At 55.1% G+C, this 18,710-nt stretch overlaps 3 protein-coding genes across 27 annotated transcripts in view; 1 reads left to right on the top strand and 2 right to left on the bottom strand.

Annotated features, from left to right (window-relative positions):
- Positions 1 to 1,295: 1,295 nt before the first annotated feature.
- Rassf7 (Ras association domain family member 7) lies at positions 1,296 to 6,016 on the bottom strand. 4 transcript variants are annotated; one of them, XM_042285978.2, is made up of 7 exons: positions 5,885 to 6,016; positions 5,672 to 5,710; positions 3,124 to 3,254; positions 2,252 to 2,964; positions 1,946 to 2,077; positions 1,791 to 1,872; positions 1,296 to 1,704 (listed from the first exon to the last, which is right to left on the bottom strand). In XM_042285978.2, the coding sequence occupies exons 1-7, from the start codon at positions 5,911 to 5,913 to the stop codon at positions 1,673 to 1,675; spliced, it is 1,158 nt and encodes a 385-aa protein (XP_042141912.2). In that variant the 5' UTR covers positions 5,914 to 6,016; the 3' UTR covers positions 1,296 to 1,672. The 4 variants fall into 4 exon arrangements, with proteins under 4 accessions (XP_042141912.2, XP_076411327.1, XP_076411320.1 ...); XM_076555212.1 differs by lacking the exons at positions 5,672 to 5,710; positions 5,885 to 6,016 and adding an exon at positions 4,320 to 4,456; XM_076555205.1 differs by lacking the exons at positions 5,672 to 5,710; positions 5,885 to 6,016 and adding an exon at positions 4,026 to 4,148.
- On the top strand, positions 4,263 to 10,189 carry Lmntd2 (lamin tail domain containing 2). 5 transcript variants are annotated; one of them, XM_076555063.1, is made up of 14 exons: positions 4,263 to 4,380; positions 5,900 to 6,106; positions 6,194 to 6,346; positions 6,682 to 6,769; positions 6,890 to 7,045; positions 7,526 to 7,597; positions 7,696 to 7,784; positions 8,126 to 8,391; positions 8,613 to 8,703; positions 8,817 to 9,006; positions 9,088 to 9,207; positions 9,289 to 9,485; positions 9,645 to 9,900; positions 9,977 to 10,189. In XM_076555063.1, the coding sequence occupies exons 2-14, from the start codon at positions 5,919 to 5,921 to the stop codon at positions 10,106 to 10,108; spliced, it is 1,998 nt and encodes a 665-aa protein (XP_076411178.1). In that variant the 5' UTR covers positions 4,263 to 4,380; positions 5,900 to 5,918; the 3' UTR covers positions 10,109 to 10,189. The 5 variants fall into 5 exon arrangements, 4 of the variants coding, with proteins under 4 accessions (XP_076411178.1, XP_076411182.1, XP_076411175.1 ...); XR_013046052.1 differs by lacking the exon at positions 4,263 to 4,380 and adding an exon at positions 5,446 to 5,535 and having other exon boundaries at positions 9,614 to 9,900; XM_076555067.1 differs by lacking the exon at positions 4,263 to 4,380 and adding an exon at positions 5,446 to 5,535 and having other exon boundaries at positions 8,817 to 8,934.
- Positions 10,126 to 18,710, bottom strand: part of Lrrc56 (leucine rich repeat containing 56) — a 21,167-nt gene continuing 12,582 nt past the window's right edge. For 4 of the 18 annotated variants that reach the window (XM_015996051.3, XM_076555150.1, XM_076555091.1 and 1 more), the window contains exons 6-13: positions 14,599 to 14,695; positions 14,321 to 14,521; positions 13,658 to 13,841; positions 13,040 to 13,201; positions 12,895 to 12,959; positions 12,551 to 12,687; positions 12,219 to 12,358; positions 10,126 to 10,784 (exon numbers count right to left, since the gene is read on the bottom strand). In XM_015996051.3, coding sequence (XP_015851537.2) covers positions 10,438 to 10,784; positions 12,219 to 12,358; positions 12,551 to 12,687; positions 12,895 to 12,959; positions 13,040 to 13,201; positions 13,658 to 13,841; positions 14,321 to 14,521; positions 14,599 to 14,695 — 1,333 coding nt within the window. In that variant the 3' untranslated portion in view covers positions 10,126 to 10,437. Of the gene's footprint in view, positions 10,785 to 12,218; positions 12,359 to 12,550; positions 12,688 to 12,894; positions 12,960 to 13,039; positions 13,202 to 13,648; positions 13,842 to 14,320; positions 14,522 to 14,598; positions 14,874 to 18,710 lie in introns of all 18 variants that reach the window. The other 14 variants (XM_042285953.2, XM_076555079.1, XM_042285962.2 and 11 more) reach the window with 7 other exon arrangements.

The raw sequence follows: 18,710 nt of genomic DNA, 5'->3' as shown, positions 1-18,710 counted from the left end.
TTCCTACCAAGGATACAGCCATAGTGGCATTTGCACTCTAGGATCTACTCTAGGTGACCTTTTGCTTGACCCTGCCTGTCTGGGGCCACAGGTCAGGCAGGTCTAGGCTGCAGCAGGCTCAGGCTGGAATGCAGACAGGAGTGTGCTGGAAGTTCTGGATGGCTGACACCAGATCAGGAGCCTCCCTCTGCTGCCTGGCCTCTCCCCTTCCCTGTTTCCTGCTTCAGGCAAGAATATGGTCTGTTGGGTGGTGGTGGCACATGCTTTTAACCTCAGCACATGGGAGGCAGAAGCAGGCAGATCTCCGAGTTTGAGGTCAGCTTGGTCTATAGGGTGAGTTCCAGGACAGCCAATGCTACACAGAGAAACCCTGTCTTGAAAAACCACACACACACACACACACACACACACACACACACACACACACACACACTATGGTCTTACATGCTCTTCCAGCACAGGACTTCCATGTCCCTTTTTAGTCTGCCCCAGAAGAAATAGTGAGCACTGAACCTAGTTCAGGAGCCAGCCAGAGAGAAAGCTGAGCCCATCCCAAATGTCTTCTTCGATATGGTGTAAAGACCCTCATAATCTATGGTGTCCCCATCTTGTCACCCAATTCTACCCATAGTTCTGATCCTTGCAAACATTTCCAGCCCCAGGAACTCAGAACATGTGGTCTGCCTGGGTAACTAGGAAGTTGGAAGTGGTCACTATCTGCTCAGGAGCCAGAGCAGTAGCTGGGCTGGGCTGTGGAGGCATCCCTGCCCCAGTGTCGAAGTTGGAGGCTCATAAACAGGCTTCACACCCACTCTAGGAGGAGAGGGACAGCCCCTACCATTCAATGCCCATATCCACCCTGGGGCTGGCAAAGTTTTCTAGGGAAAACTCCCTGGGCCTGGCCAACCCAGAAGTCATAGACTTGACCCAGGAGTCCAGGACTCGCCCCCACAAGTTCTCAGCAAACCTGACTGGCGGGTCTAGCTTGTCCTGGCATCCTCAGTTCCTGCTGCTGGTGGCACACAGGCCAAACAAGGAAAGCCAGAGAAGAAGGGTCCAGATAAAAACCCAGGCCAGGGCTGAGCTGGCAAGCCTCACCAGGCTAGGGATTACAAATAAATACCCCTAGGAAGTCAGAACACAGAACCCTGGGAGCCCCAGCTTTGGACCTTACTGAGTACTGGCCTCTGAAAACACTGCTTTCTCAGGAACCCAGCAGTAGCCGCCTTGTGGCCCTCCAGTTCTGAACTGCAGACACTGCCCAGTGGCACAACGTCAGAACATACTTAAACACCTTTGAAAGGTAGTTAGTTTATTGAGGTTTGTCAGGGCAAGGAAGGCAGCACACATTCTGTGGAGTGAACAGCAGGCACACACCCACGGGATGAATGCATTGTCCACACTTCTCACTCCTCCGATAAGTAGTGGCCTTTGGGGCCTGGTAAGTTCTGAACTGTGCCCATTGCTTCTTCAGGGGCCTTGGGAGACTTGAATAAGACTAGGACAACATGTCACTAGCACTCCCGCCCCCTGAAGCAGAAACCCCGGGACATTATAGCTTTCCCCACTTTAGGGAAAGAATCCTGTGATCATACTCTCCCATTGTCCAGGTGGCTCATTCCAGCTGTGCTGGCTCATCTGTCCTCAGTGTCCCCTACTTGAGCAGGAACTGCTACCTCCAGGAGCTCTGCCTCATGGGGGGAACTGTGAGAAAGACACAGGCTGAATGGGCTGAAACCAGAGCTGGGCCCTTCCTGCGGACTGGGGGTAGGGTAGGGGGAGAAACATACCCTCGGGACTCAGGCTGGGCACTAGGATATGGCTCTGGGGGACTCCCTGGAGGGGCTCCTCTCTGGCTGGAGGCAGAAGGTCCTGTGGGGAAAGCAGGTCAGTTGAGAACTAGGGTGGCCCCTCGACCATCACCTCTTCCCGGAACTGCTCTGACCTGTGTGCCGGGGGTGGCTCTGTCCAGCTGTGGAGGAGGTGGTGGCAACGCAGCCCCTGTCTGCTGGATGAACTGTTGCAGGTTGCACTGTCGGAGTTCCCTGTTCAGCTCCTCCAGCTCCTGAGCCTGAGCCTGGGGGCACACGGGACCTTCAGGAACAAGACCATGACCTTCTTTCCCACATACCGCATGCTCCCTGGTCTCATATCAAACTCCCAAACTGCCCAGACAGCAGATGGAGTGTTGATGGATTGGCTGTGTAGCAAGCAGGGCGTGGACAGGGGTCTAGATCTCCTGGGGGCTCACCTGCAGAGCATGCTCGGCAGCCTCCAGAGCCCGGCTCACCAGGGCCAAGGTGCCTTGCATCTCCATACTATGCCGCTCCTGGATGGCCAGGTCCTGGCGTAGGCGCTCCGTAGCAGATGCAGTGGCTGAAGGAGGGCCAGGGGCCTCAGCAGCCAGCCGAAGCTCTGCCTCCAGGGCACAGGCTTGGGCATCCAGGGCCTCCAGCCGGGCAGCGTGCTCGGCAGTAGCTGCGCTCAGTGCTTGGAGGCGTGCTTGTCCCTCGCGCTCCCTGGCTTGTTCTCTTCGCAGCTCCTGCTCCCAGAAGGCCTCATGGCCCAACTCCTCGGCATTCCTCTCTATCCTGAGTTCTAGGCCCTGCAGGTCTGCAAAGCAGTCTGGCGTGGCTCCTCCCAGAGCTGCAGGCTCAGGGATCGAGGGGTTGGGGACCAGCTTGGGACATCCTAGGTTGAAGGTCAGTGCTCTGTGTGGCTCACGGCCTGGTGCTGCCCATGGCTTCGGGGGGAGGCTGGCCCGAACTGGGCATCGTTCCGGGGGTGGACAGTTGTCAGAGGAGGGCCTTGCAGACAGGCTGGGCCCTGTCCGCCTCAGGACAAACTGGACATCACTGGCAAACTGTCCACAGGTGGCCTGGGCTCCTACTGGACACTCCTGTGGCAGCAGCTGCCGTTCCTTCTCCCTAAGACGCTGCACAAGGACAAAGCGGCCTGTCTGGCCTGCAGGGGAAAGACAGGGTCAGTCCATATCACCCCTCTCTATCCACCTGGCTGGAGGAATAAAAGGGCGGAGCCAACCCCACCCTCCTGGGAGGGAAGACAGGGCTGGACTCCAGTCCCGTCCCCGTCCCGTCCCCGTCCCGTCCCCGGGGAACTCACCTATGGCTTGAGCTAGCGCGATGACCACTTCTTGGCAGGTGGTCTGTTCTGAGACCCCACAGACCACCCGCTGGATGCCATCCACCCACACCTTCAGCTCCATGACCACAAGCTCCAAGACCATCCCTGTCCTGTGGGGAGGACACAGGCCATTAAGATCAGGCCGGGCCTGCCTCCATCACAGTCTGGCCTTCCTCTTCTCTTGGTTTGCCACAACAGACTTAGGACTGTGGTCCTTCAGCCCTGCCCTCCTGTGCCCAGCCCCACCCGCAGGCCACACATTCCTGGAGTGGCAGGGGAACTAGTTTGGCCCTCCTGAGCATTTTGAGGCGTCCCCTCCTGCACCAGCCTCCTCTTGCCCCACCCACCCCACTCCAGGAACAGGGCAAATTATTAACCAGGTCCAAGTTTTCCTGTCCCCCGGTCACCTGGCTCAAGGGCCACTCACTACAGCTTTTCACGCAGGCGGCTGTCCCCAGGCACCTAACACCGACCATACGCAAATACGACGCCGTCCACAGTCATGGGAACGCCCCCCCCCAACCCCCCAGGGAAGGAACAGTCTCAGGCCGGGAGGAGCTGAGAGTTACGACCCAGACAGACCTCCATCTCCGAACCGACCCCAGACCTGAGCAGCCCCCCGCCAGTCCCTGGTCCGCAGTCCCTCCCGTCCAGCCAGCACTTTGGGCTCCAGTGGTCCCGCCCCGCTGGGGGCACACAGCCCGCCTCACGGCTGATCCCGGCCGCGCGGGATCCAGACGTCCCCACTCCGCAGCTGGCAGACGCAGGTGCAGCACAGCCACCGCGCGCCCCTTCGCCCAGATCCGCTTCTCCCGGGACGGAGACGGCTCCCGGGTGCCGCGCCCAGTGCTCAGGAGGCTCGAGAACCCGGCACAGCTCACCTGGGCGCCCGCTGGCCTCCGGGACGTAGGCGCGCCAGCGCCGCCTCAACCTGCTGTCCCAGCGCTGCGGCGCGCCCAACCTCACGGCCCCATTGGCTCGCGGCCCGCACGCCCCGCCCCACGACACCCCATTAGATCGGAGGCGTGTGCATCCCGCCCCATGCCCACTCCCATTGGCGGCCTTCCGCCCACCACGCCCCATTGGCTCGTTACTCGGTCCCGCCCGCAGGCATCCAGGTGTGGGCGGGGCCCTGAGTGGGTAAGGGCAGGACCCGGGCGCCCGGGGATGCTCACCGCCGGTGATCGACGCGGAAGCGCGTCGGCAGCTGCGTTCGCTCTGGCCTGGTTAGCCCAGGTGTGTTCCCAGCTCCAGAGCGGACTTCCTCAACAGACTTTCAGTGTGACTGGTCTCCGCCCACCGAGAGGGACCCTGACTGGAACCCGGCCACTCTAACATGTACCCGAGCGCAACATTCGCCCTCCCTTCACCAGCCCCGTAGGCTAGGCCGCTTCATCCCTGCTTTCTTAGGCATCTGTAGCCGAGAACACCAGTTAGAGAGGACGTGAATGTCTCCCGCCCGCCATCCGAGGGAGGTGGAGTTTAGGGGCCGGCTGACCTGGTGGGCTCTGTAGCCCCGGTGGGGGAGGGGACCGTTCCTGAGGCTGCCTGCGACAAAGACCCTGGGGTCTTTGTCTGAAGCTCCATCCTCTCCCCTCCCCCAGTGGGCCCAGTGCCCTCCAGAGCAGCCCTTCTTCTCCCTGAAGCGGGCCCCTGCCTTAAGTCTTCCCTGTGTCTCAATGGGCGAAATCGAGCCAGTCCAGCCCCACATGCTCTGTCCCAATCACAGAGCTGTGGGAGGGGGTGCCCACGCTCTTGTGGCCATAAGGAAGCAAGTGTTGCAAGTATGAAGCTGTGGAAGAGACAAGGTAGAAGGAGCCTCTCCTGGGCCTCACTTCTGTTCTGAAGCAGAGGCAATGTCCCTCCCCCAGGGTTCACCAGTGGAACCACCATTGGGAGAGCCCAGAGGTACAGAGATAGACCCAGGAAGATAGGGCTCCCAAGGGTTAGGTAGATGGCTATCAGACACAGGCTCATTTATAGGCTAGAGTTAGCACAGCCACTCCAGTCTCTTACCACCATCCTCATCTGCTCCCTTAATCATCTCAGATCCCTAGGACCATTTACACACTTCACACACACACACACACACACTTCACAGACACACACACACACACACACACACACACATTCAGTTCACTCACAGGACACCATTCCCCAGTACCTGCCTATCACCATTGCCTAGGGATGGGTTCCAGGGATCTGTATAGTTCCCTGGACCTCAGCTTAGCTGAGCTTACGTATCTAAACCTCACTGGCACAGAATGCACTCATGGCCCTGCGTCTCCCTGGAGGCTCCTGGTAACAGACACCCTCCCCCCAGGTGCAGAAATCCATGGCAACAGTATAGAACGCTTCCCTCTCTAGGCCTTCTGTGGGTTTAGGCCTCAGGTGAGTGTGGGGGTGAGTTTCTGGTTTAGAGGCACATGAATAAGGGTTATAGGCAAAAGCTTAGCACCTCTGATCTTAGCTCTAGGCTGAGCTCTAGGGGGACAAAGAGGAGACAGCAGGGAATATATGTACATACTTGGGACGTGCTTCCTGGGAGGTGACCTGCTGTCCTAGCCTGAAACATACAGAGGAGGACACTCATATGACCAGCAGTCCTGTGTCCTGTTGGGTAGGCACCTGTGTAGATCCCCTCAGAGAGAGCTGGCAAATGCTGCCTGGGCCTCTCTGACACCCAAAGGGAGCCCCATGGGTTTCCCACACCTGGGACACAGGGCAGATTCCATCCTACCTCCTTCCTTTCCAGCTCCTGACCAACATCGAGCATGGCCCCTAAGTCTTGCCAGGAGTCTGAAGATGAGCAGGTGTCCCCAGCTCCAGCAGGTGTAAAGCCAGACAGCAGTGACTTCGAGTCCCCAGTTGGCACACCTGGGGACACAGTGGCTCCTTCGCGTTCCCAGAGCAGTAAGCCCTACTGTGCATCCATACCAGCAGGCTGCTCTTTCAAGCAGCAGTAAGGAGGCAGGGGATGGGGCAGCCTCCTGGGTTGGGCCAGCCAAAGAACCAGCCCTGATCAAACCACATGGAACTGGAATTACAGGTTAGCCCCTGAAACCCTGGACCCACGTACCCTGCGGCTGTTATGGGAACAGAGAGAACTAGAGATCCAGGCACTTCGGTGGGCTGTCCAGAATAGCCAGAATGCCCGATACTACTACATCCTGCAGGAGGTGGCAGGGATTCCCGCCGAGCGGTCAGTGGCGAAACCCCCAGGCCAACCCAGGTCCTACCCTGCCGTTTCTGTCTGACGCCAACCTCTACCCCTGAGCCCTCGACCTGACTGCTGCTATCTGTAGTCTTTGCATGATTTGACACCCCACTGTACTTTTGAATAAGTTACTGTGTTGGAAATGTAACCCTACCCCTGAGCATGTAGACCTCTGCCCAGACCTGTTAGGGTTTATTCTGCCCTGGCCTGCTATAATGTGTGCCTTCAGGCTTTGGTGGCTGTGGGGCATCCTTTACTGCTGACCTACTCTCAGGAATCCTGGCCTGATCCAGAAGGGCTGAGATTGCCCCTCCTACCAGGCACTCCAAAAATCAAGACAAATTCCTGCAGAACCAGGTCCAGAAGCTTACGCTGGAGCTGAAAGCCCAGAAGGAACACGCCCAGCTGGTGAGGGCATGGGATCAGGGAACAGGGCAATGCCTCGGCAGACAGCAGCTACCCACCTAAGGTTGGCCTGAAGGGAGGGGCTGCTGGAGGCCTCTCTCACTGGCAGGCATTCTTGATCAGGAGAAAGAGCAGTTGGAGGAGAAACTTCGCCAGAACCACTGTACAATGCAGCAGATGGAGGCTGAGCTGCAGACCTTCGAGAAATCATGCCTTCTACAGCTGGCCCGTTCCTCTTGGGTGGGACGTGTGATTCGGTCTCAGACTGGCAGTGTAGAGGTGAGTTTGTGCCCGTGGCCCAATACCTTTCAGACAACCTCCCCCTCCCCCACAACACTCCTTGGGCAGCCAGCATGCTTGAGAAACCTTGTCTTCCTTGGGATGTTTCCACAAGAAGGAATCATATATATGACCAGCATCCTCCTCATCTAGTTCACATAAAGTGCTGTTAAAGTCAAAAGTGAGAGGCCCTGTTGGGGAAGGGTGTCCTCCCTCAAGTTCCCTGCCAGCTAGTCTGTGGTTCCCTCCTCCTCTTCTTCTTCTTCTTTTTTTTTAATTATTTATTTTTATTTTTTATGCATTGGTGTTTTGCCTACATATATGCCTGTGTGAGGGTGCTGGATCCTCTAGAACTGGAGTTATAGACAATTGTGAGCTTCCATGTGGGTGCTGGGAATTGAACCTGGGTCCTCTGGAAGAGCAGCCAGCACTCTGAACCTCTGAGCCATCTCTCCAGCCCCCTGTGTTTCCTTCTTTCAGGTGGTTACTGCAGAGGTTCTAAGAGACCCTACTGAGTCCTCTGATTATGTTGAGGTTCCCTCTGGCACGGAGGTGAGCAAGGCTAGCCACAGGAGGCATTCCATGTGTATGATAAGGTCTCTCAAGCCCTGCAAGGTCGGGGAGGCACATACCTCTTTTTTTCCTGCTAGGGTTTCCGATTGGAGGATGTAGATTGGAACAGCGTTGCCCAACGATATCCCAACCTCTTCTCCAACATGAGTTTCCACTCAGAGCAAAAGTAACTGCATTGAACAGGGAGTTCCTAGGGGTCAGGGGAAGGGAGGATTTGGCTTGACAGAAGTGGACCAGTTCCCATTGTATCCTTAAGTGTTCCCAGACAAGTCATGTAACCCCTTCAAGCCTCAGCTCTGTTATGTAATATGTGGAATGGGTTCAAGACAAGGGGAGGAGCTCCGAGGTCACCATTACCTTCATTAATTTACCATAAGCTGGGTCTGACTCTGGAGTTCCTGGAACACAAACCAGGGTACCCATTGCCTTGGGGAGGCAAACTGGGGTGGGAGGCATGGGTCCTGGGTTTAGGAGCCAAAGCAGCCAGTGAACATATCATGGTCCCAGGCTGATCCAGCCCCACCCGTCCCCCGATATGGATACCTGGGACTCGGAGTGCGCCATCAAGTCTATGGAGAAGCCTGGCAAAATCCTGGAGTGGAGCGCCTTGCCTTTGGTAGACTCCAGCAGCTCAGACTCTGACTCTAACAGCTACCAGATAGTTCTGCATTCTGGAACAAAGAAGGTGTCGGGCCACCCGGCCCAGGGAACAGACTTAGCTGCTTCTGAGCAGATTCAGGAGTGCACTGGGAGCTTCAGTGGACACATGGAAGGTGGAGTTGGGTGCATCTCCCTTTCGCCCTTGAGCAAGCTCTCACCTCTGCCCAAAGTCCTACTCAGGTTCTTCAGCCCCCACGGTCCAGCTGCTTCTGCCCGGGATCTGAACCCTGCTGCCGTCTCCCTGTTATGCAGACCCCTGGTCGGGCCTCCTGGGGAACTGCCCTACTGGACCCTTTATTGTGTTCTCCTTCCCCTAAAGGACTTCTTTTTCTAGATCCCCATAAGAGGCGCTCAGCGTCGTTTAGCAAGACTGTTCTGGAGTCCTGTACAGACCTTCACCACCAGTATGCAAGGCCCCAGTTGAAGTGAGAGCTGCCCAGCCATGAGCACACCAAAAAAAGCAGGGAGGGCTGCGTGGTGGGCGGGCTTTCTGGGTGGGTAGGGCCCTCTTCCTTACCCAGCCTTCCTTTCTGTCCAGCCTGCTTGGCTGCTCCTTGAAGATCGCTGCGGTCAGCCACCGAGAGAAGTTCATCCGCATCCTCAACCAGTCTCAGGCCGAGACTGTGGACCTGGGTGGCTTTGTTCTGAAGCAGCTTGTGAGGGACTTCCCTGTGTGCATGTACCGATTCCCGCCTGGTACTCTGCTAGCCCCACAGCACCACATCACGGTGAACCCTTGCTGCCTGCCAGCTCAAACTGTCTTGCCCCAGCCTACACTGTTCCTCGCTTACCACCCAGCCTTTTCCTAGGTATGGGGCGAAGGAACCAGCAGGACCAAGAAGAAGCTGCCGGTGTCCTCGGGCCAGGACCCCTTCTACTTCCAGTCCAGTCGCGGCTGTGTGACAATGCTGGTCAACCCTCAAGGCCAGGTCAGTGCTGGTCCTGGCTAAGGAGCCGAGGAGCCGACCTGACTGGGTTAGCGTTAACCACACACCCCGATGGCCTTGCAGGTCCTCAGTGAGCATCAAGCTGCACCCTGCATGACCCTGGGCTCGAAGATCTTCAAAGACAACACTGACTGGTCCATTGACCGCTTCCCGCTCTCAGAGTCCGAGCCCAACGCTGACCCTGGCGAAGAGCAGCATCGATCTCCATCCCCACACAAGGGCAGGGTGCGGGGTGCTGGGGCCAGGCGCAAGAAGCCGGGGTAGGTGCAAGCCCCTGATTCTGCCTCTCAAAACCCATCCCCTATTTCCCTAGGCGTCGCCTTGGACAGGACTACTGCCCTGGCCCATACCGTCTTGCATTACACCCGCCTTTGCCCCGATTGACTAGGATACTCCTCAGGCCCCTCCCACATCTCCAGGCCAGGTGTCCGCCAGCAAAGGCTCTCCCGCACCAGCACTAGCGGACAGAGGACTTCAGGATCTCTCCGCCCCAACGAGACGCGGGATATCTTGCCGCTCCTGAGCACCCGCAAGCTTCTTTGCCCTGGGGAAGTTCCTGCACAGCAGGAAGGGGTGAAGACCGAGACATCTGAACTCCTGCCTGCGATCCCAGAGTGTGCCTCAAGAATGTGCCTCGAGGACTCGCTGGGCAGGCAGGAGCAGCGCAAGGTCCAGGTGAGTGTGGTGCTGTGGCCCCAGGTCCTCTGGTCTGCCGGCCCACGACGTTCTCAGGCCCCAATGTTTTCTGCAGGTGTGCCGGAAGAGCGTGGACCTGAGCTGCCCCATGGTGGCCCTGTCAGTGCAGAGCACGGCCGAGAGCAGATATGGCTTCCGCTTCCTCTGCTACCCGCCCATCACTGAGGATTTGTCCCGGCGGTTGTAGGGCAGCCAGGCCGGGCAGGCAGTGCCAGCTGCATAATTTATTGAACCAACCGTTGCTTACAAAGTAAAGCACATTTCTGCACACTTGAGAGTCGAAAATGATTCACTTGGCTTTCACAGAGGGTCTATGGTGTCCCGAGAGAAAGGAACTGCCCCACATAGGGAAACCTGCAAATCCACCCAGGATGGCTGTGCCCTTTGGAGGCTAAGGACAAGCAGGCTTGGAACTTGGGTCACATAGGTGAACCAGAGTCCTGGGGCATCCAAAGAGCCCAGCCCCAGTCCCAGCCACTTCAGCCTTGGTCCCATCCAGGCCAAGAGAGGGTTACGCTAAGGGAGAGAATGGGCTGGAGGGATTGGGTTCAGGTGATGGAGGCAATGGAGGCCTGGAGAGCAAGCTGCTGGACCTAGTGCTGGCTGTGGGTCTGGACATCCCTGGACTCGATGGCTGGGACCTGAGGACACCTCCAGGGTTCTCAGGGCGGTCACTGCAGCCAACCTCTCACCCAGGCCAGACCCCTCACCCAGGCTAGGCCCTAAGCTCCCCAGGACTCTAAGCCTTCGCCCTCTGAAGGGCAGGTTTGCAGGTCTCCCCGAGGAGCTGCTGCCTGACTCAGGAGGCAGTGGGTACTTCGGGGGAGAAGGGATCAGGTGAAAGCCCGATGTCCTGGAAAGTTCTAGAAAGCAAGGAAGAAAACAGCATGTCAGAGGGGACCTGGCAGGCAAGGTGGGGAGTTACTAGCCGCTGCCCACCCATCATCTTGTAGCCCGGAGATGGTGGCAGGCTGTGGACAGTGCGGCCACAGGTAGAGAGTCTCGGTGGCCTTTGCTGAACCTGTTCCATTAGACCGCATCCCTTTGCTCTGCCTCATCTGCTTTCCAGAGGAAATGTGGCTTCAGCCCTGTGGCTATCTCTAGGGTAGTGGGTTCTCAAACTGAGGGTCACCATCCCCACAGGGGTCGTGTATCAGACATCCTGCATATCAGATATTTACATTATGATTCTTAACAGTGGCAAAATTACAGTTATGAAGTAGCAAGGAAATAATGTTATGGTTGGGGGTCACCACAACATGAGGAACTGTGTTAAAGGGTCACAGCGTTAGCACGGTTGAGAACCCCTGCTCTAAGGCAAACAAAGTGGCTGGGCTCTGGCTCTGGGTCATGTGAGCTCCATCCTTGAGAATGTGTTCATCCCTGAGGGCCTGGGAGCTCCAGGCTAGTTCTTAAGCTTCTGTGATAGTGTGAGGTGGGTGGCTAGGGTCATCCAGTGCCTTCTAGGCCTGGCATCTGTAGCAAGAGGGGTAGACAGCATTCCAGCCAACTCTCTGCTGGTCACCTTCCTACTGTTCTTTAACCCACGCAATTGTCCACTGGAGGACCAGCTGTTGGTCCTGCTTTACTCTCCAGGACCCTCTTCCCGCCCACTGCCTCAAGCGTTAGCCAGTCTCCACAGGGGCAAAAGTGTAGTGTTTGGTCCTTCAGAGCGGGTGGTTGGCAACCTTTATGCCATCAGTCTTTTTGTCCACGCCCACGGTGTGCCTTTCTAAGGCATTGCTGGGTAAGGGTCTCTCCAGTGAAGCAGCAGTCACTCTGGCTTCCTTGGAAAGGGTTCTACCTGGCTTCATTCTGCATCCCTATGCCAGCACAGGCCAGTCCTGCTTGGGTTGAAGCCACTGAATGCTCCTAACCTTCTCTGCCTTGGTATCCTGGTGGTTTTGTTGGCCACTTTCCTACCCCTGGATTCCTTCCAGGTTCTCCTGACAACTGGTGTCTGCTTCTGGATCCCTTGGCCACCATGAGGCTCCTAACAGGTGCTTGCCTCTGGACTTGCCCTGTATCCTTTTGGGGAATGCCTCCCTCTCTCATTTAGCCCAGGTGCCCTTGAGGTGTCCTTGGTATGGAGGAGAAGCTGGGATTGACCATCCATAGGCAGTGAAACCCACCCACCCCTATTCCGCCAAGAAGAGGACTGTCTCACGCAGTCCCTCCCAGAGCCTGGCAAAGGAAGGGGCTGAACTATATATACTACACTGGTCTGAGTCTGAGGTGGGGACATCCATACCCAGGTGGTGGGGGTCAGGTTACTCTCAGGCACTGAGGTAGTGTACCTGAGGTCAGGCGTGGGGGGGTTAGGGAAGTCTTTGGTCCAGTCTGGTCTTCCTGTTCTTCAGAAGCCCTCTGTGGGTCCTGAGCTGGAGCCTGAGCAAGCCTTTCCTGCTGGAACTCCAGCTGCCTGTGGAGGAGGGGACTGAGGTGGAGAAGGCAGAGCTGCAACCACGTCTGTCTCAGACCCAGTCCCAAATGGTCATCACACTGGGATGGATCTCTGTGGCCATCTCGGGGGACCAATGGCTGCTCAGCCAATGCATCTTCCAGCCCAGCTCCCACCCCCCAGAGACAAGACAAAAGGTGGTAGGCTGGCAGGGTGAGGGGCACCAACCGCAGGCCAGGCTCCCTCCAGGCCCGAAGCCCAGTCACGGCCAGGTCACAGCTTTCTGCAGGGTCAGGCCTTGGGGTGGAGGGGCTGGTGGCCAGATCAGGCCTATGTGGGGGCAGCTGCTCCAGGGGTGCCCATTCCTAGGAAGGGAAAGGGCTGGTATAGGGACCCTGACCCTGGAATGGGAGAGCCAGAGTATGGACATGGCAGCAGTCCTGAACACTGATGTATGGTGGGGGAAGGACTCTAGGTAATGGTCTCCTGTGGGGTGAGGGCAATAGGTGATGGTCTACTTTGGGAAGGAGAGCTGTAGTCCTAGCCCACTTTGGAGTGTGGGGAAGGCATACCTGGTACTGGTATCTACGTTCCCGCAGGCCTTTGGTGGGGTTCCCACAGAGAACTTGACCAGCACCTGAAGAAGAGGGTGTGGCTATGCCTGGTTTGGGGTCAAGGTACTGCAGGGTCAGCTCTGGGCCAAACAGGTTCAGTTACCATGGGTGAGGTTGCTGGCATGGTCTTCTGTGGCTGGGTTCTCAGAAAGCAGACCTTCAGGCAAGGGGACCTCAGGGAGCAGCAGGGACAGAGCCCATGGCTGGGTCTCAGGCACAGGCAAGGTTGGGTCAAGTTTCCGAAGGGTGGTTCCATGGGAACAATCTGTCCAGGGTCAGATCCAGAGATCACTGGGCTCATGCCAGCCAGCATGTTTCAAACTCAGACCACAGAACACAGCCCTGTCCCTCAACAAGTTGTGTGACCTAGGGGCTGGCCTGTGATGGTTCCTTTTCCTTCCAGAAAGACCCTCAGCCTCAGGCCCTCCTCTCCCTCAACGTAGGAAAGGGGAAGCAAGCTGGTGCTGCTAATGGGAATATCCTGACCCCCTGGGGCCAATCTGCATGGTTCTGGGACTAGGAGATAAGGCTGGGAAAAAGAACGAAATGCAGACACCCATCTCTACAAGGCCTGGGAACTAGTGGAGGTCTTTTTTCCTGGGGATGAAGGAGGCCTGTCCTCTTGGGGTACTGGTAGAAGCCTGTCTTCCTGGAGGGCTGGAGGAGGTCTCTTCCAGAGTCAGGGGTTAGGGCTTAGTATCGAGGTCCATACCCAGCCTACCCAGTCGAGGGAGGAGAATGTCAAGCACACTGCCTTCCTTGATGGCTTCCTTCACCATCAGCCAGTCCTGGTTCAGCTTGTGGGGAGCAGGCAGGTTGGTGCATGTGGTGGGGACCTCATCTAGGATGTGGAGCTGGGGGATAAGCTTCTTTACCTCTGCCCTATAGTTGTAGTCCTGGGGTGCCTAAAGGGTAGAGGGAGGGGGACAGCAGACCTGGGTCTGGTGGGCCCTGCAGACCAGCTGTTTCCTGGGACTTCCTCTTCCAGACTGCGATGGTGCAGGACAGAGGAGACAGGGTAGTGATGCTGCCTTATCCTACCGTAGCCTATGGGTACCTTCACCCCCCAAGCCCATAGCCAAGGTTCAGGGATGCCCTCTAGCATGTGGAACTGACTATAGGTCAACATCAAACAGGTATTGAGGTGGACAGTGAGGCTGGAGCATGCATGGCCTTTGTGAGTGCATGTGGATTTACCTGCTGCAAAGGAGCTTACATATGCCTGATATATCCAAACAGTTAGGCTGTTTAGGCGTCCCGTGACAGAAGAGATAGCTCTGTCTCACAGACAACAAGCCAGAAGGTGCATGTGGGCACAGAGGTCCCCATTCGGGAGGGGAGGTCCCTCCCAGATATATGCTGCCTGGGTGTTCAGCACCCACACCTTGTTGGAAGGGTCGGGGTCTGGCTTCAAGCACACCAGATTCCCCTCCAATGTGAGCGTGGCCAGGCGTGGGCACAGCTGCAGGTACCGCATCTGCCCCAGGTCTTCCACATTGTTGCCCTCAAGGTCCAGCACCTCCAGCTGCTCGAGCAGGCACAGTGGGCTCAGGTCTGAGATGTTGTTGTAGGAGACATAAAGTTCCTGAGGACCACATGGGGAAATCTCAGCTGGGGTCTAACCTGATCTCCGGTCCTCGACCCCAAGTGCTACAGACTTACCTTCAGTGCCAAGAAGGAGCCAATGCCATCCAAATCAGTCAGGCCACAACGAGCCAGCCACAGCACCTGCAGGTGGCCCAGAGAAGTGCCCAGGTCTCTGCAGAAGGCAGGCAGAGTGGTGTGATGGTTAATCTTCAGTGCCAACTTGACTGGCTTTAGCATCACTTAGGAGACACATTTGGAGCATGTGTCTGTGAAGGCGTTTCTAGAAAGGTTTAACTGAGGAGGGAAAATCCACCCTGAATGTGGGTGGCATCTCCTCATGGGCAAGGATCCTGAAGAAAATAGAATAGGGAAAGGAGAAAGCCAGGTGATGGCTGGCACTCCCTTGTCTCTCCCTTCTGATCTGCCTAGGTGTGAGCAAGCTTCCACTCCACAGCTAGGAGCTGCTCATGCTGTCAGGCCTTCCCTGCCCTGATGCTGTATCCCCGAAACCGTGAATAAACCTCTCACCCATGAAGTGCTTCTGGCCAGCTATTTAGCCACAGCAGCAACAATAAAAAGTAACTACTAGCTAGGCGGCAGTGGTGCATGCCTTTAATCCCAGCCCTTGGGAGGCAGAGGCAGGCAGATCTCTGTGAGTTTGAGGCCAGCCTGGGCTACAGAGCGAGATCCAGGACAGGCACCAAAACTACACGGAGAAACCCTGTCTTGACCCGCCCCCCCCCAAAAAAAAGTTACTACTGTAAGTGATTGGTGCTGTCATGGAGTTGAGGGTTCTGTCTTTAGCCAACAAAAGCCAATGCCAAGCTACCACCCACTCTGGCTGCCCTCGGGTGCAGGGATAGTTGTGACTTTGCTGTGGTGGCTTCCAGCTTTGGGCTCCAGAGATCCCTATTAACGCCAGTGTTGTAGCATCCTAGGCATGGTTAAAATGTGTCCCTGGAGAGCCCGTGTCTGTGGGCACAGAGGTCCCTGGAGTGTGGAGGCCCCTGCTCAAACATGTTGACTGGGTGCTCAGCACCCACACCTTGTTGGAAGGGCCAAGCGCCAGCCTGAGGCATACAGATTGACCATGAGGAGCTGCCTTCAACCTGATGCCTTTGATCCAGCCCTACGTGCAACCTGTGCCTGCTCCCTGTTGGTGTCCGTCCCTGTGTACCCCCTGGACCTCTTTTCTCGGCAGTGTGTACAGATACTGTGTTTGAGTACCGGTCCTTGCTCTCTCCTGTGCCTGCTCCCTGTTGGTGTCCGTCCCTGTGCACCCCCTGGACCCCTTTTCTCGGCAGCGTGTACAGATACTGTGTTTGAGTACCGGTCCTTGCTCTCTCCTTCTGTGATGCTCTTCTTGTAGCGCTGAACTGCTCTTTGCCTCCTAGTACAATTGCCACCTGACCCCAGGCTTCATGAACTGGCACTGTTTCTCCACGGCCCTAAGTCTTTTTGGCAAGGACTCATCTACTATGTAGCCTGTCTGGGGCTGATTTCCTGCTGTTGCCCTAGGCTGTACATTTTACTTCAGTCTTTGTTCTTCAGCTGCAAAGATTCAGCATTTACCCTATCAGTTGCCTTAAATCATCATTTTTTTCTCTTTAAGGTTTGTGTGTGTGTGTGTGTGTGTGTGTGTGTGTGTGTGTGTGTGTGTATCAGTGTCTGTGATTATACACCACATTTGTGCAGGTGCTCATGGAGGCCAGAAGAAGATATCAGACCCCCTGGGGTTAGAGTGATAGGTGGTGACAAGTCACCTGACATGGGTATTGGGAACTGAATCTAGGTCCTCTGAAGGGCAGGTCATCTCTCCAGCACCACCCCGCTTACTTTTTGAGATGGTCTAACTCTAGTCTAGGCTGTCCTAGAACTTGAGGTAGTTTTCCTGTTTCAGCCCCTTAATACAGGTGTGTACCACCATACTAGCAATCTCTCTCCTCTCTCTCTCTCTCTCTCTCTCTCTCTCTCTCTCTCTCTCTCTCTCTCTCTCTCTCTCTCTGTGTGTGTGTGTGTGTGTGTGTACTCATGTATATATGACACCATGGCATTCATGTGGATCATTTTAAAACAAGATTTACTTGTTTATGTGTATGTGTATCTGAGTGTATGCAGTGTGAAGGTATCCTGGGAGCCCAGAAGAGGCTCAGCCCTCTACTCTGGAGCTGGAGTTAAAGATGGTTGTGAGCCCCCTAACGCGAGTACTGGGGTTCGAATTCAGGTCCTTTGGGAGAGCAGCAAGCGTCCTTCACTGCTCTCTCTCTCTTTTAAATTCTGTCACGGAGAGTTAGTTTTCATCACCCCTGTCTTTTGTAGATCACATTGGTTTCCTGAGGGCTCACTTTGTCTTGTCCCCGAAGTGTTTTTTGTTGCGTTAGCCCATTCCTTTTCAGAGCTCGCCCACTTCTTCTCGTCACCCATAGCTCAGAAGAGTCACATGACTGGACTGAGCGCTGAGGAAGTAAGGCAACTTCCATTTCTTTTGGTGGACCACAGAGCTGAAAATGGATTCTTCTTGTTGTAGAGGAATAAGTATCAGGGAATAATTAGATTTTGCCATACTTTGTAATGACAGGAAAACTATAAAATTCTTAGGGTTGAGGGCAAAAGGCAAAGCACATGCCCTTCTTAGAGTCTTATAATACACAAAGAATGTCTGAAGTTGTATATGAAATTACCAAAAAGTTAGAATAGCCTGGTGTCTTGGTTAGGGTTTCTATTGCTATTAAGAGACACCATGACCATGGCAACTCTTATAAAGGAGAACATTTAATTGAGGTGGTTTGCTTATAGTTTCAGAGGTTCAGTCCATTATCATCATGGTGGGGAGCATGGTGGCGTGCAGGCAGACATGGTGCTGGCTACATCTTGATCAGAAGCAAAAGGAAGTGGACTGAGTGTCAACACTAAGCGGAGCTTAAGCAAAGGAGACCTCAAAGCCCACCCCCACAGTGACACCCTTCTTCCAACAAGGCTACACTCACTCCAACAAGGCCACACCTCCAAATAGTGCCACTCCCTATAGGATTATGGGGGCCAATTACATTCAAACTACCACACCTGGTGTGGTGGTATACCTGTATTGAAGTTCAGGAAGCTGAAGGAAACAACATCATGACCTCAGTTCAAGGCTAGCCTAGGCAACCTAGTGAGACCCCCATCACTTAGAACAAGCTGGATGTGGTGGCTCATGCCTTTAATCTCAGCAATGAGGAGTCAGATACAGGTGGATCTCTGGGTTCAAGGACAGCCTGGTCTACATATCAAGTTCCAAGACAGCCAGGGTTACACAGAGAAACCCTGTCTCAAAAGCCCTGCTCCACCCCCCCCAAAAAAACAACAACAACAACAACAACAACAAAAAAAAAAAAAAAAAGCCAGGCACTGTGGCTCACACCTGTATTTTCAGCACTTGAGAAGTAGAAGCAGAGACAGGAAGATGAAGAGTTCAGGACCAGGGGCTGGAGAGATGGCATAGTGGTTAAGAGCACTGGCTGTTCTTCCAGTGGATGGGAGTTCAATTTTCAGCAACCACATGGCAACTCCTGACCATAACTCCAGTCCTAGGGAATCTGACACCCTCTTCTGGTCTCTGAGGGCATCAGGCATACACATGGTGCGTTGACACACACACAAAATACCTATCCACAAAATAAATGAAAATAAATAAAATAATAAAAAAGGAACTCTAGGCCAGCCTTGGCTATCCAGTGAGTTTTAGGTCAACCTGGGTTACTTGAGACTCTGTCTGAAAAAAAGAAAAAAGCTTAGAACAGCTGTGGCAAGCACTCAGCTCCAGGAGAAAGAACAGTAACAAAAGCCAAGAAGGAAAAAGGAGGCCAAGACAAGGATGAACCTGTTACAGTCAGAGAAGGACGACAGCCCAGAGGTGATTTTCTAACTGGCAAGACTGGCGAAGAGCCAGAGATAGATAGATAGATAGACAGACAGACGATAGATAGACAGACAGATAGATTACAAATAGAATGCATCTGAAAAGACAAGGTGGCCATAGCAGCAATGTAAGATGATAAAAGACCAGTATGAAGGAAGCAGGCACCAACAGCTTTAAGCCTTGACAAGAGTGACACTTAACAGAAACAGAAAACTTGGCTCACAGGATGGGAGGTAGCTAAGTGGCTAAAAGCTTGATGTACAAGAATGAGGAATGGCAGCAAATACAC

Source organism: Peromyscus maniculatus, chromosome 1 (assembly GCF_049852395.1).
Source record: "Peromyscus maniculatus bairdii isolate BWxNUB_F1_BW_parent chromosome 1, HU_Pman_BW_mat_3.1, whole genome shotgun sequence".
NCBI lineage: Eukaryota > Metazoa > Chordata > Mammalia > Rodentia > Cricetidae > Peromyscus > Peromyscus maniculatus.
Note: the sequence above shows the minus strand (reverse complement) of the source record. Positions and strands in the feature narration are given on the sequence as shown.

What these genes read in the sequence shown, in the direction of transcription:
- Lmntd2 (XM_076555063.1), top strand. Translation starts at nt 5,919, where the DNA reads ATGGCCCCTAAGTCTTGCCAGGAGTCTGAAGATGAGCAGGTGTCCCCA. An exon ending in AGAAGGAACACGCCCAGCTG is followed by an intron (nt 6,770 to 6,889) that starts GTGAGGGCATGG and finishes ATTCTTGATCAG; the next exon opens with GAGAAAGAGCAGTTGGAGGA. An exon ending in AGGTTCCCTCTGGCACGGAG is followed by an intron (nt 7,598 to 7,695) that starts GTGAGCAAGGCT and finishes TTTTCCTGCTAG; the next exon opens with GGTTTCCGATTGGAGGATGT.
- Rassf7 (XM_042285978.2), bottom strand. Translation starts at nt 5,913, where the DNA reads ATGTTGGTCAGGAGCTGGAAAGGAAGGAG. An exon ending in TCCCAGGAAGCACGTCCCAA is followed by an intron (nt 3,255 to 5,671) that starts GTATGTACATAT and finishes TCCTCCCCACAG; the next exon opens with GACAGGGATGGTCTTGGAGC. An exon ending in CGCGCTAGCTCAAGCCATAG is followed by an intron (nt 2,965 to 3,123) that starts GTGAGTTCCCCG and finishes TTTCCCCTGCAG; the next exon opens with GCCAGACAGGCCGCTTTGTC.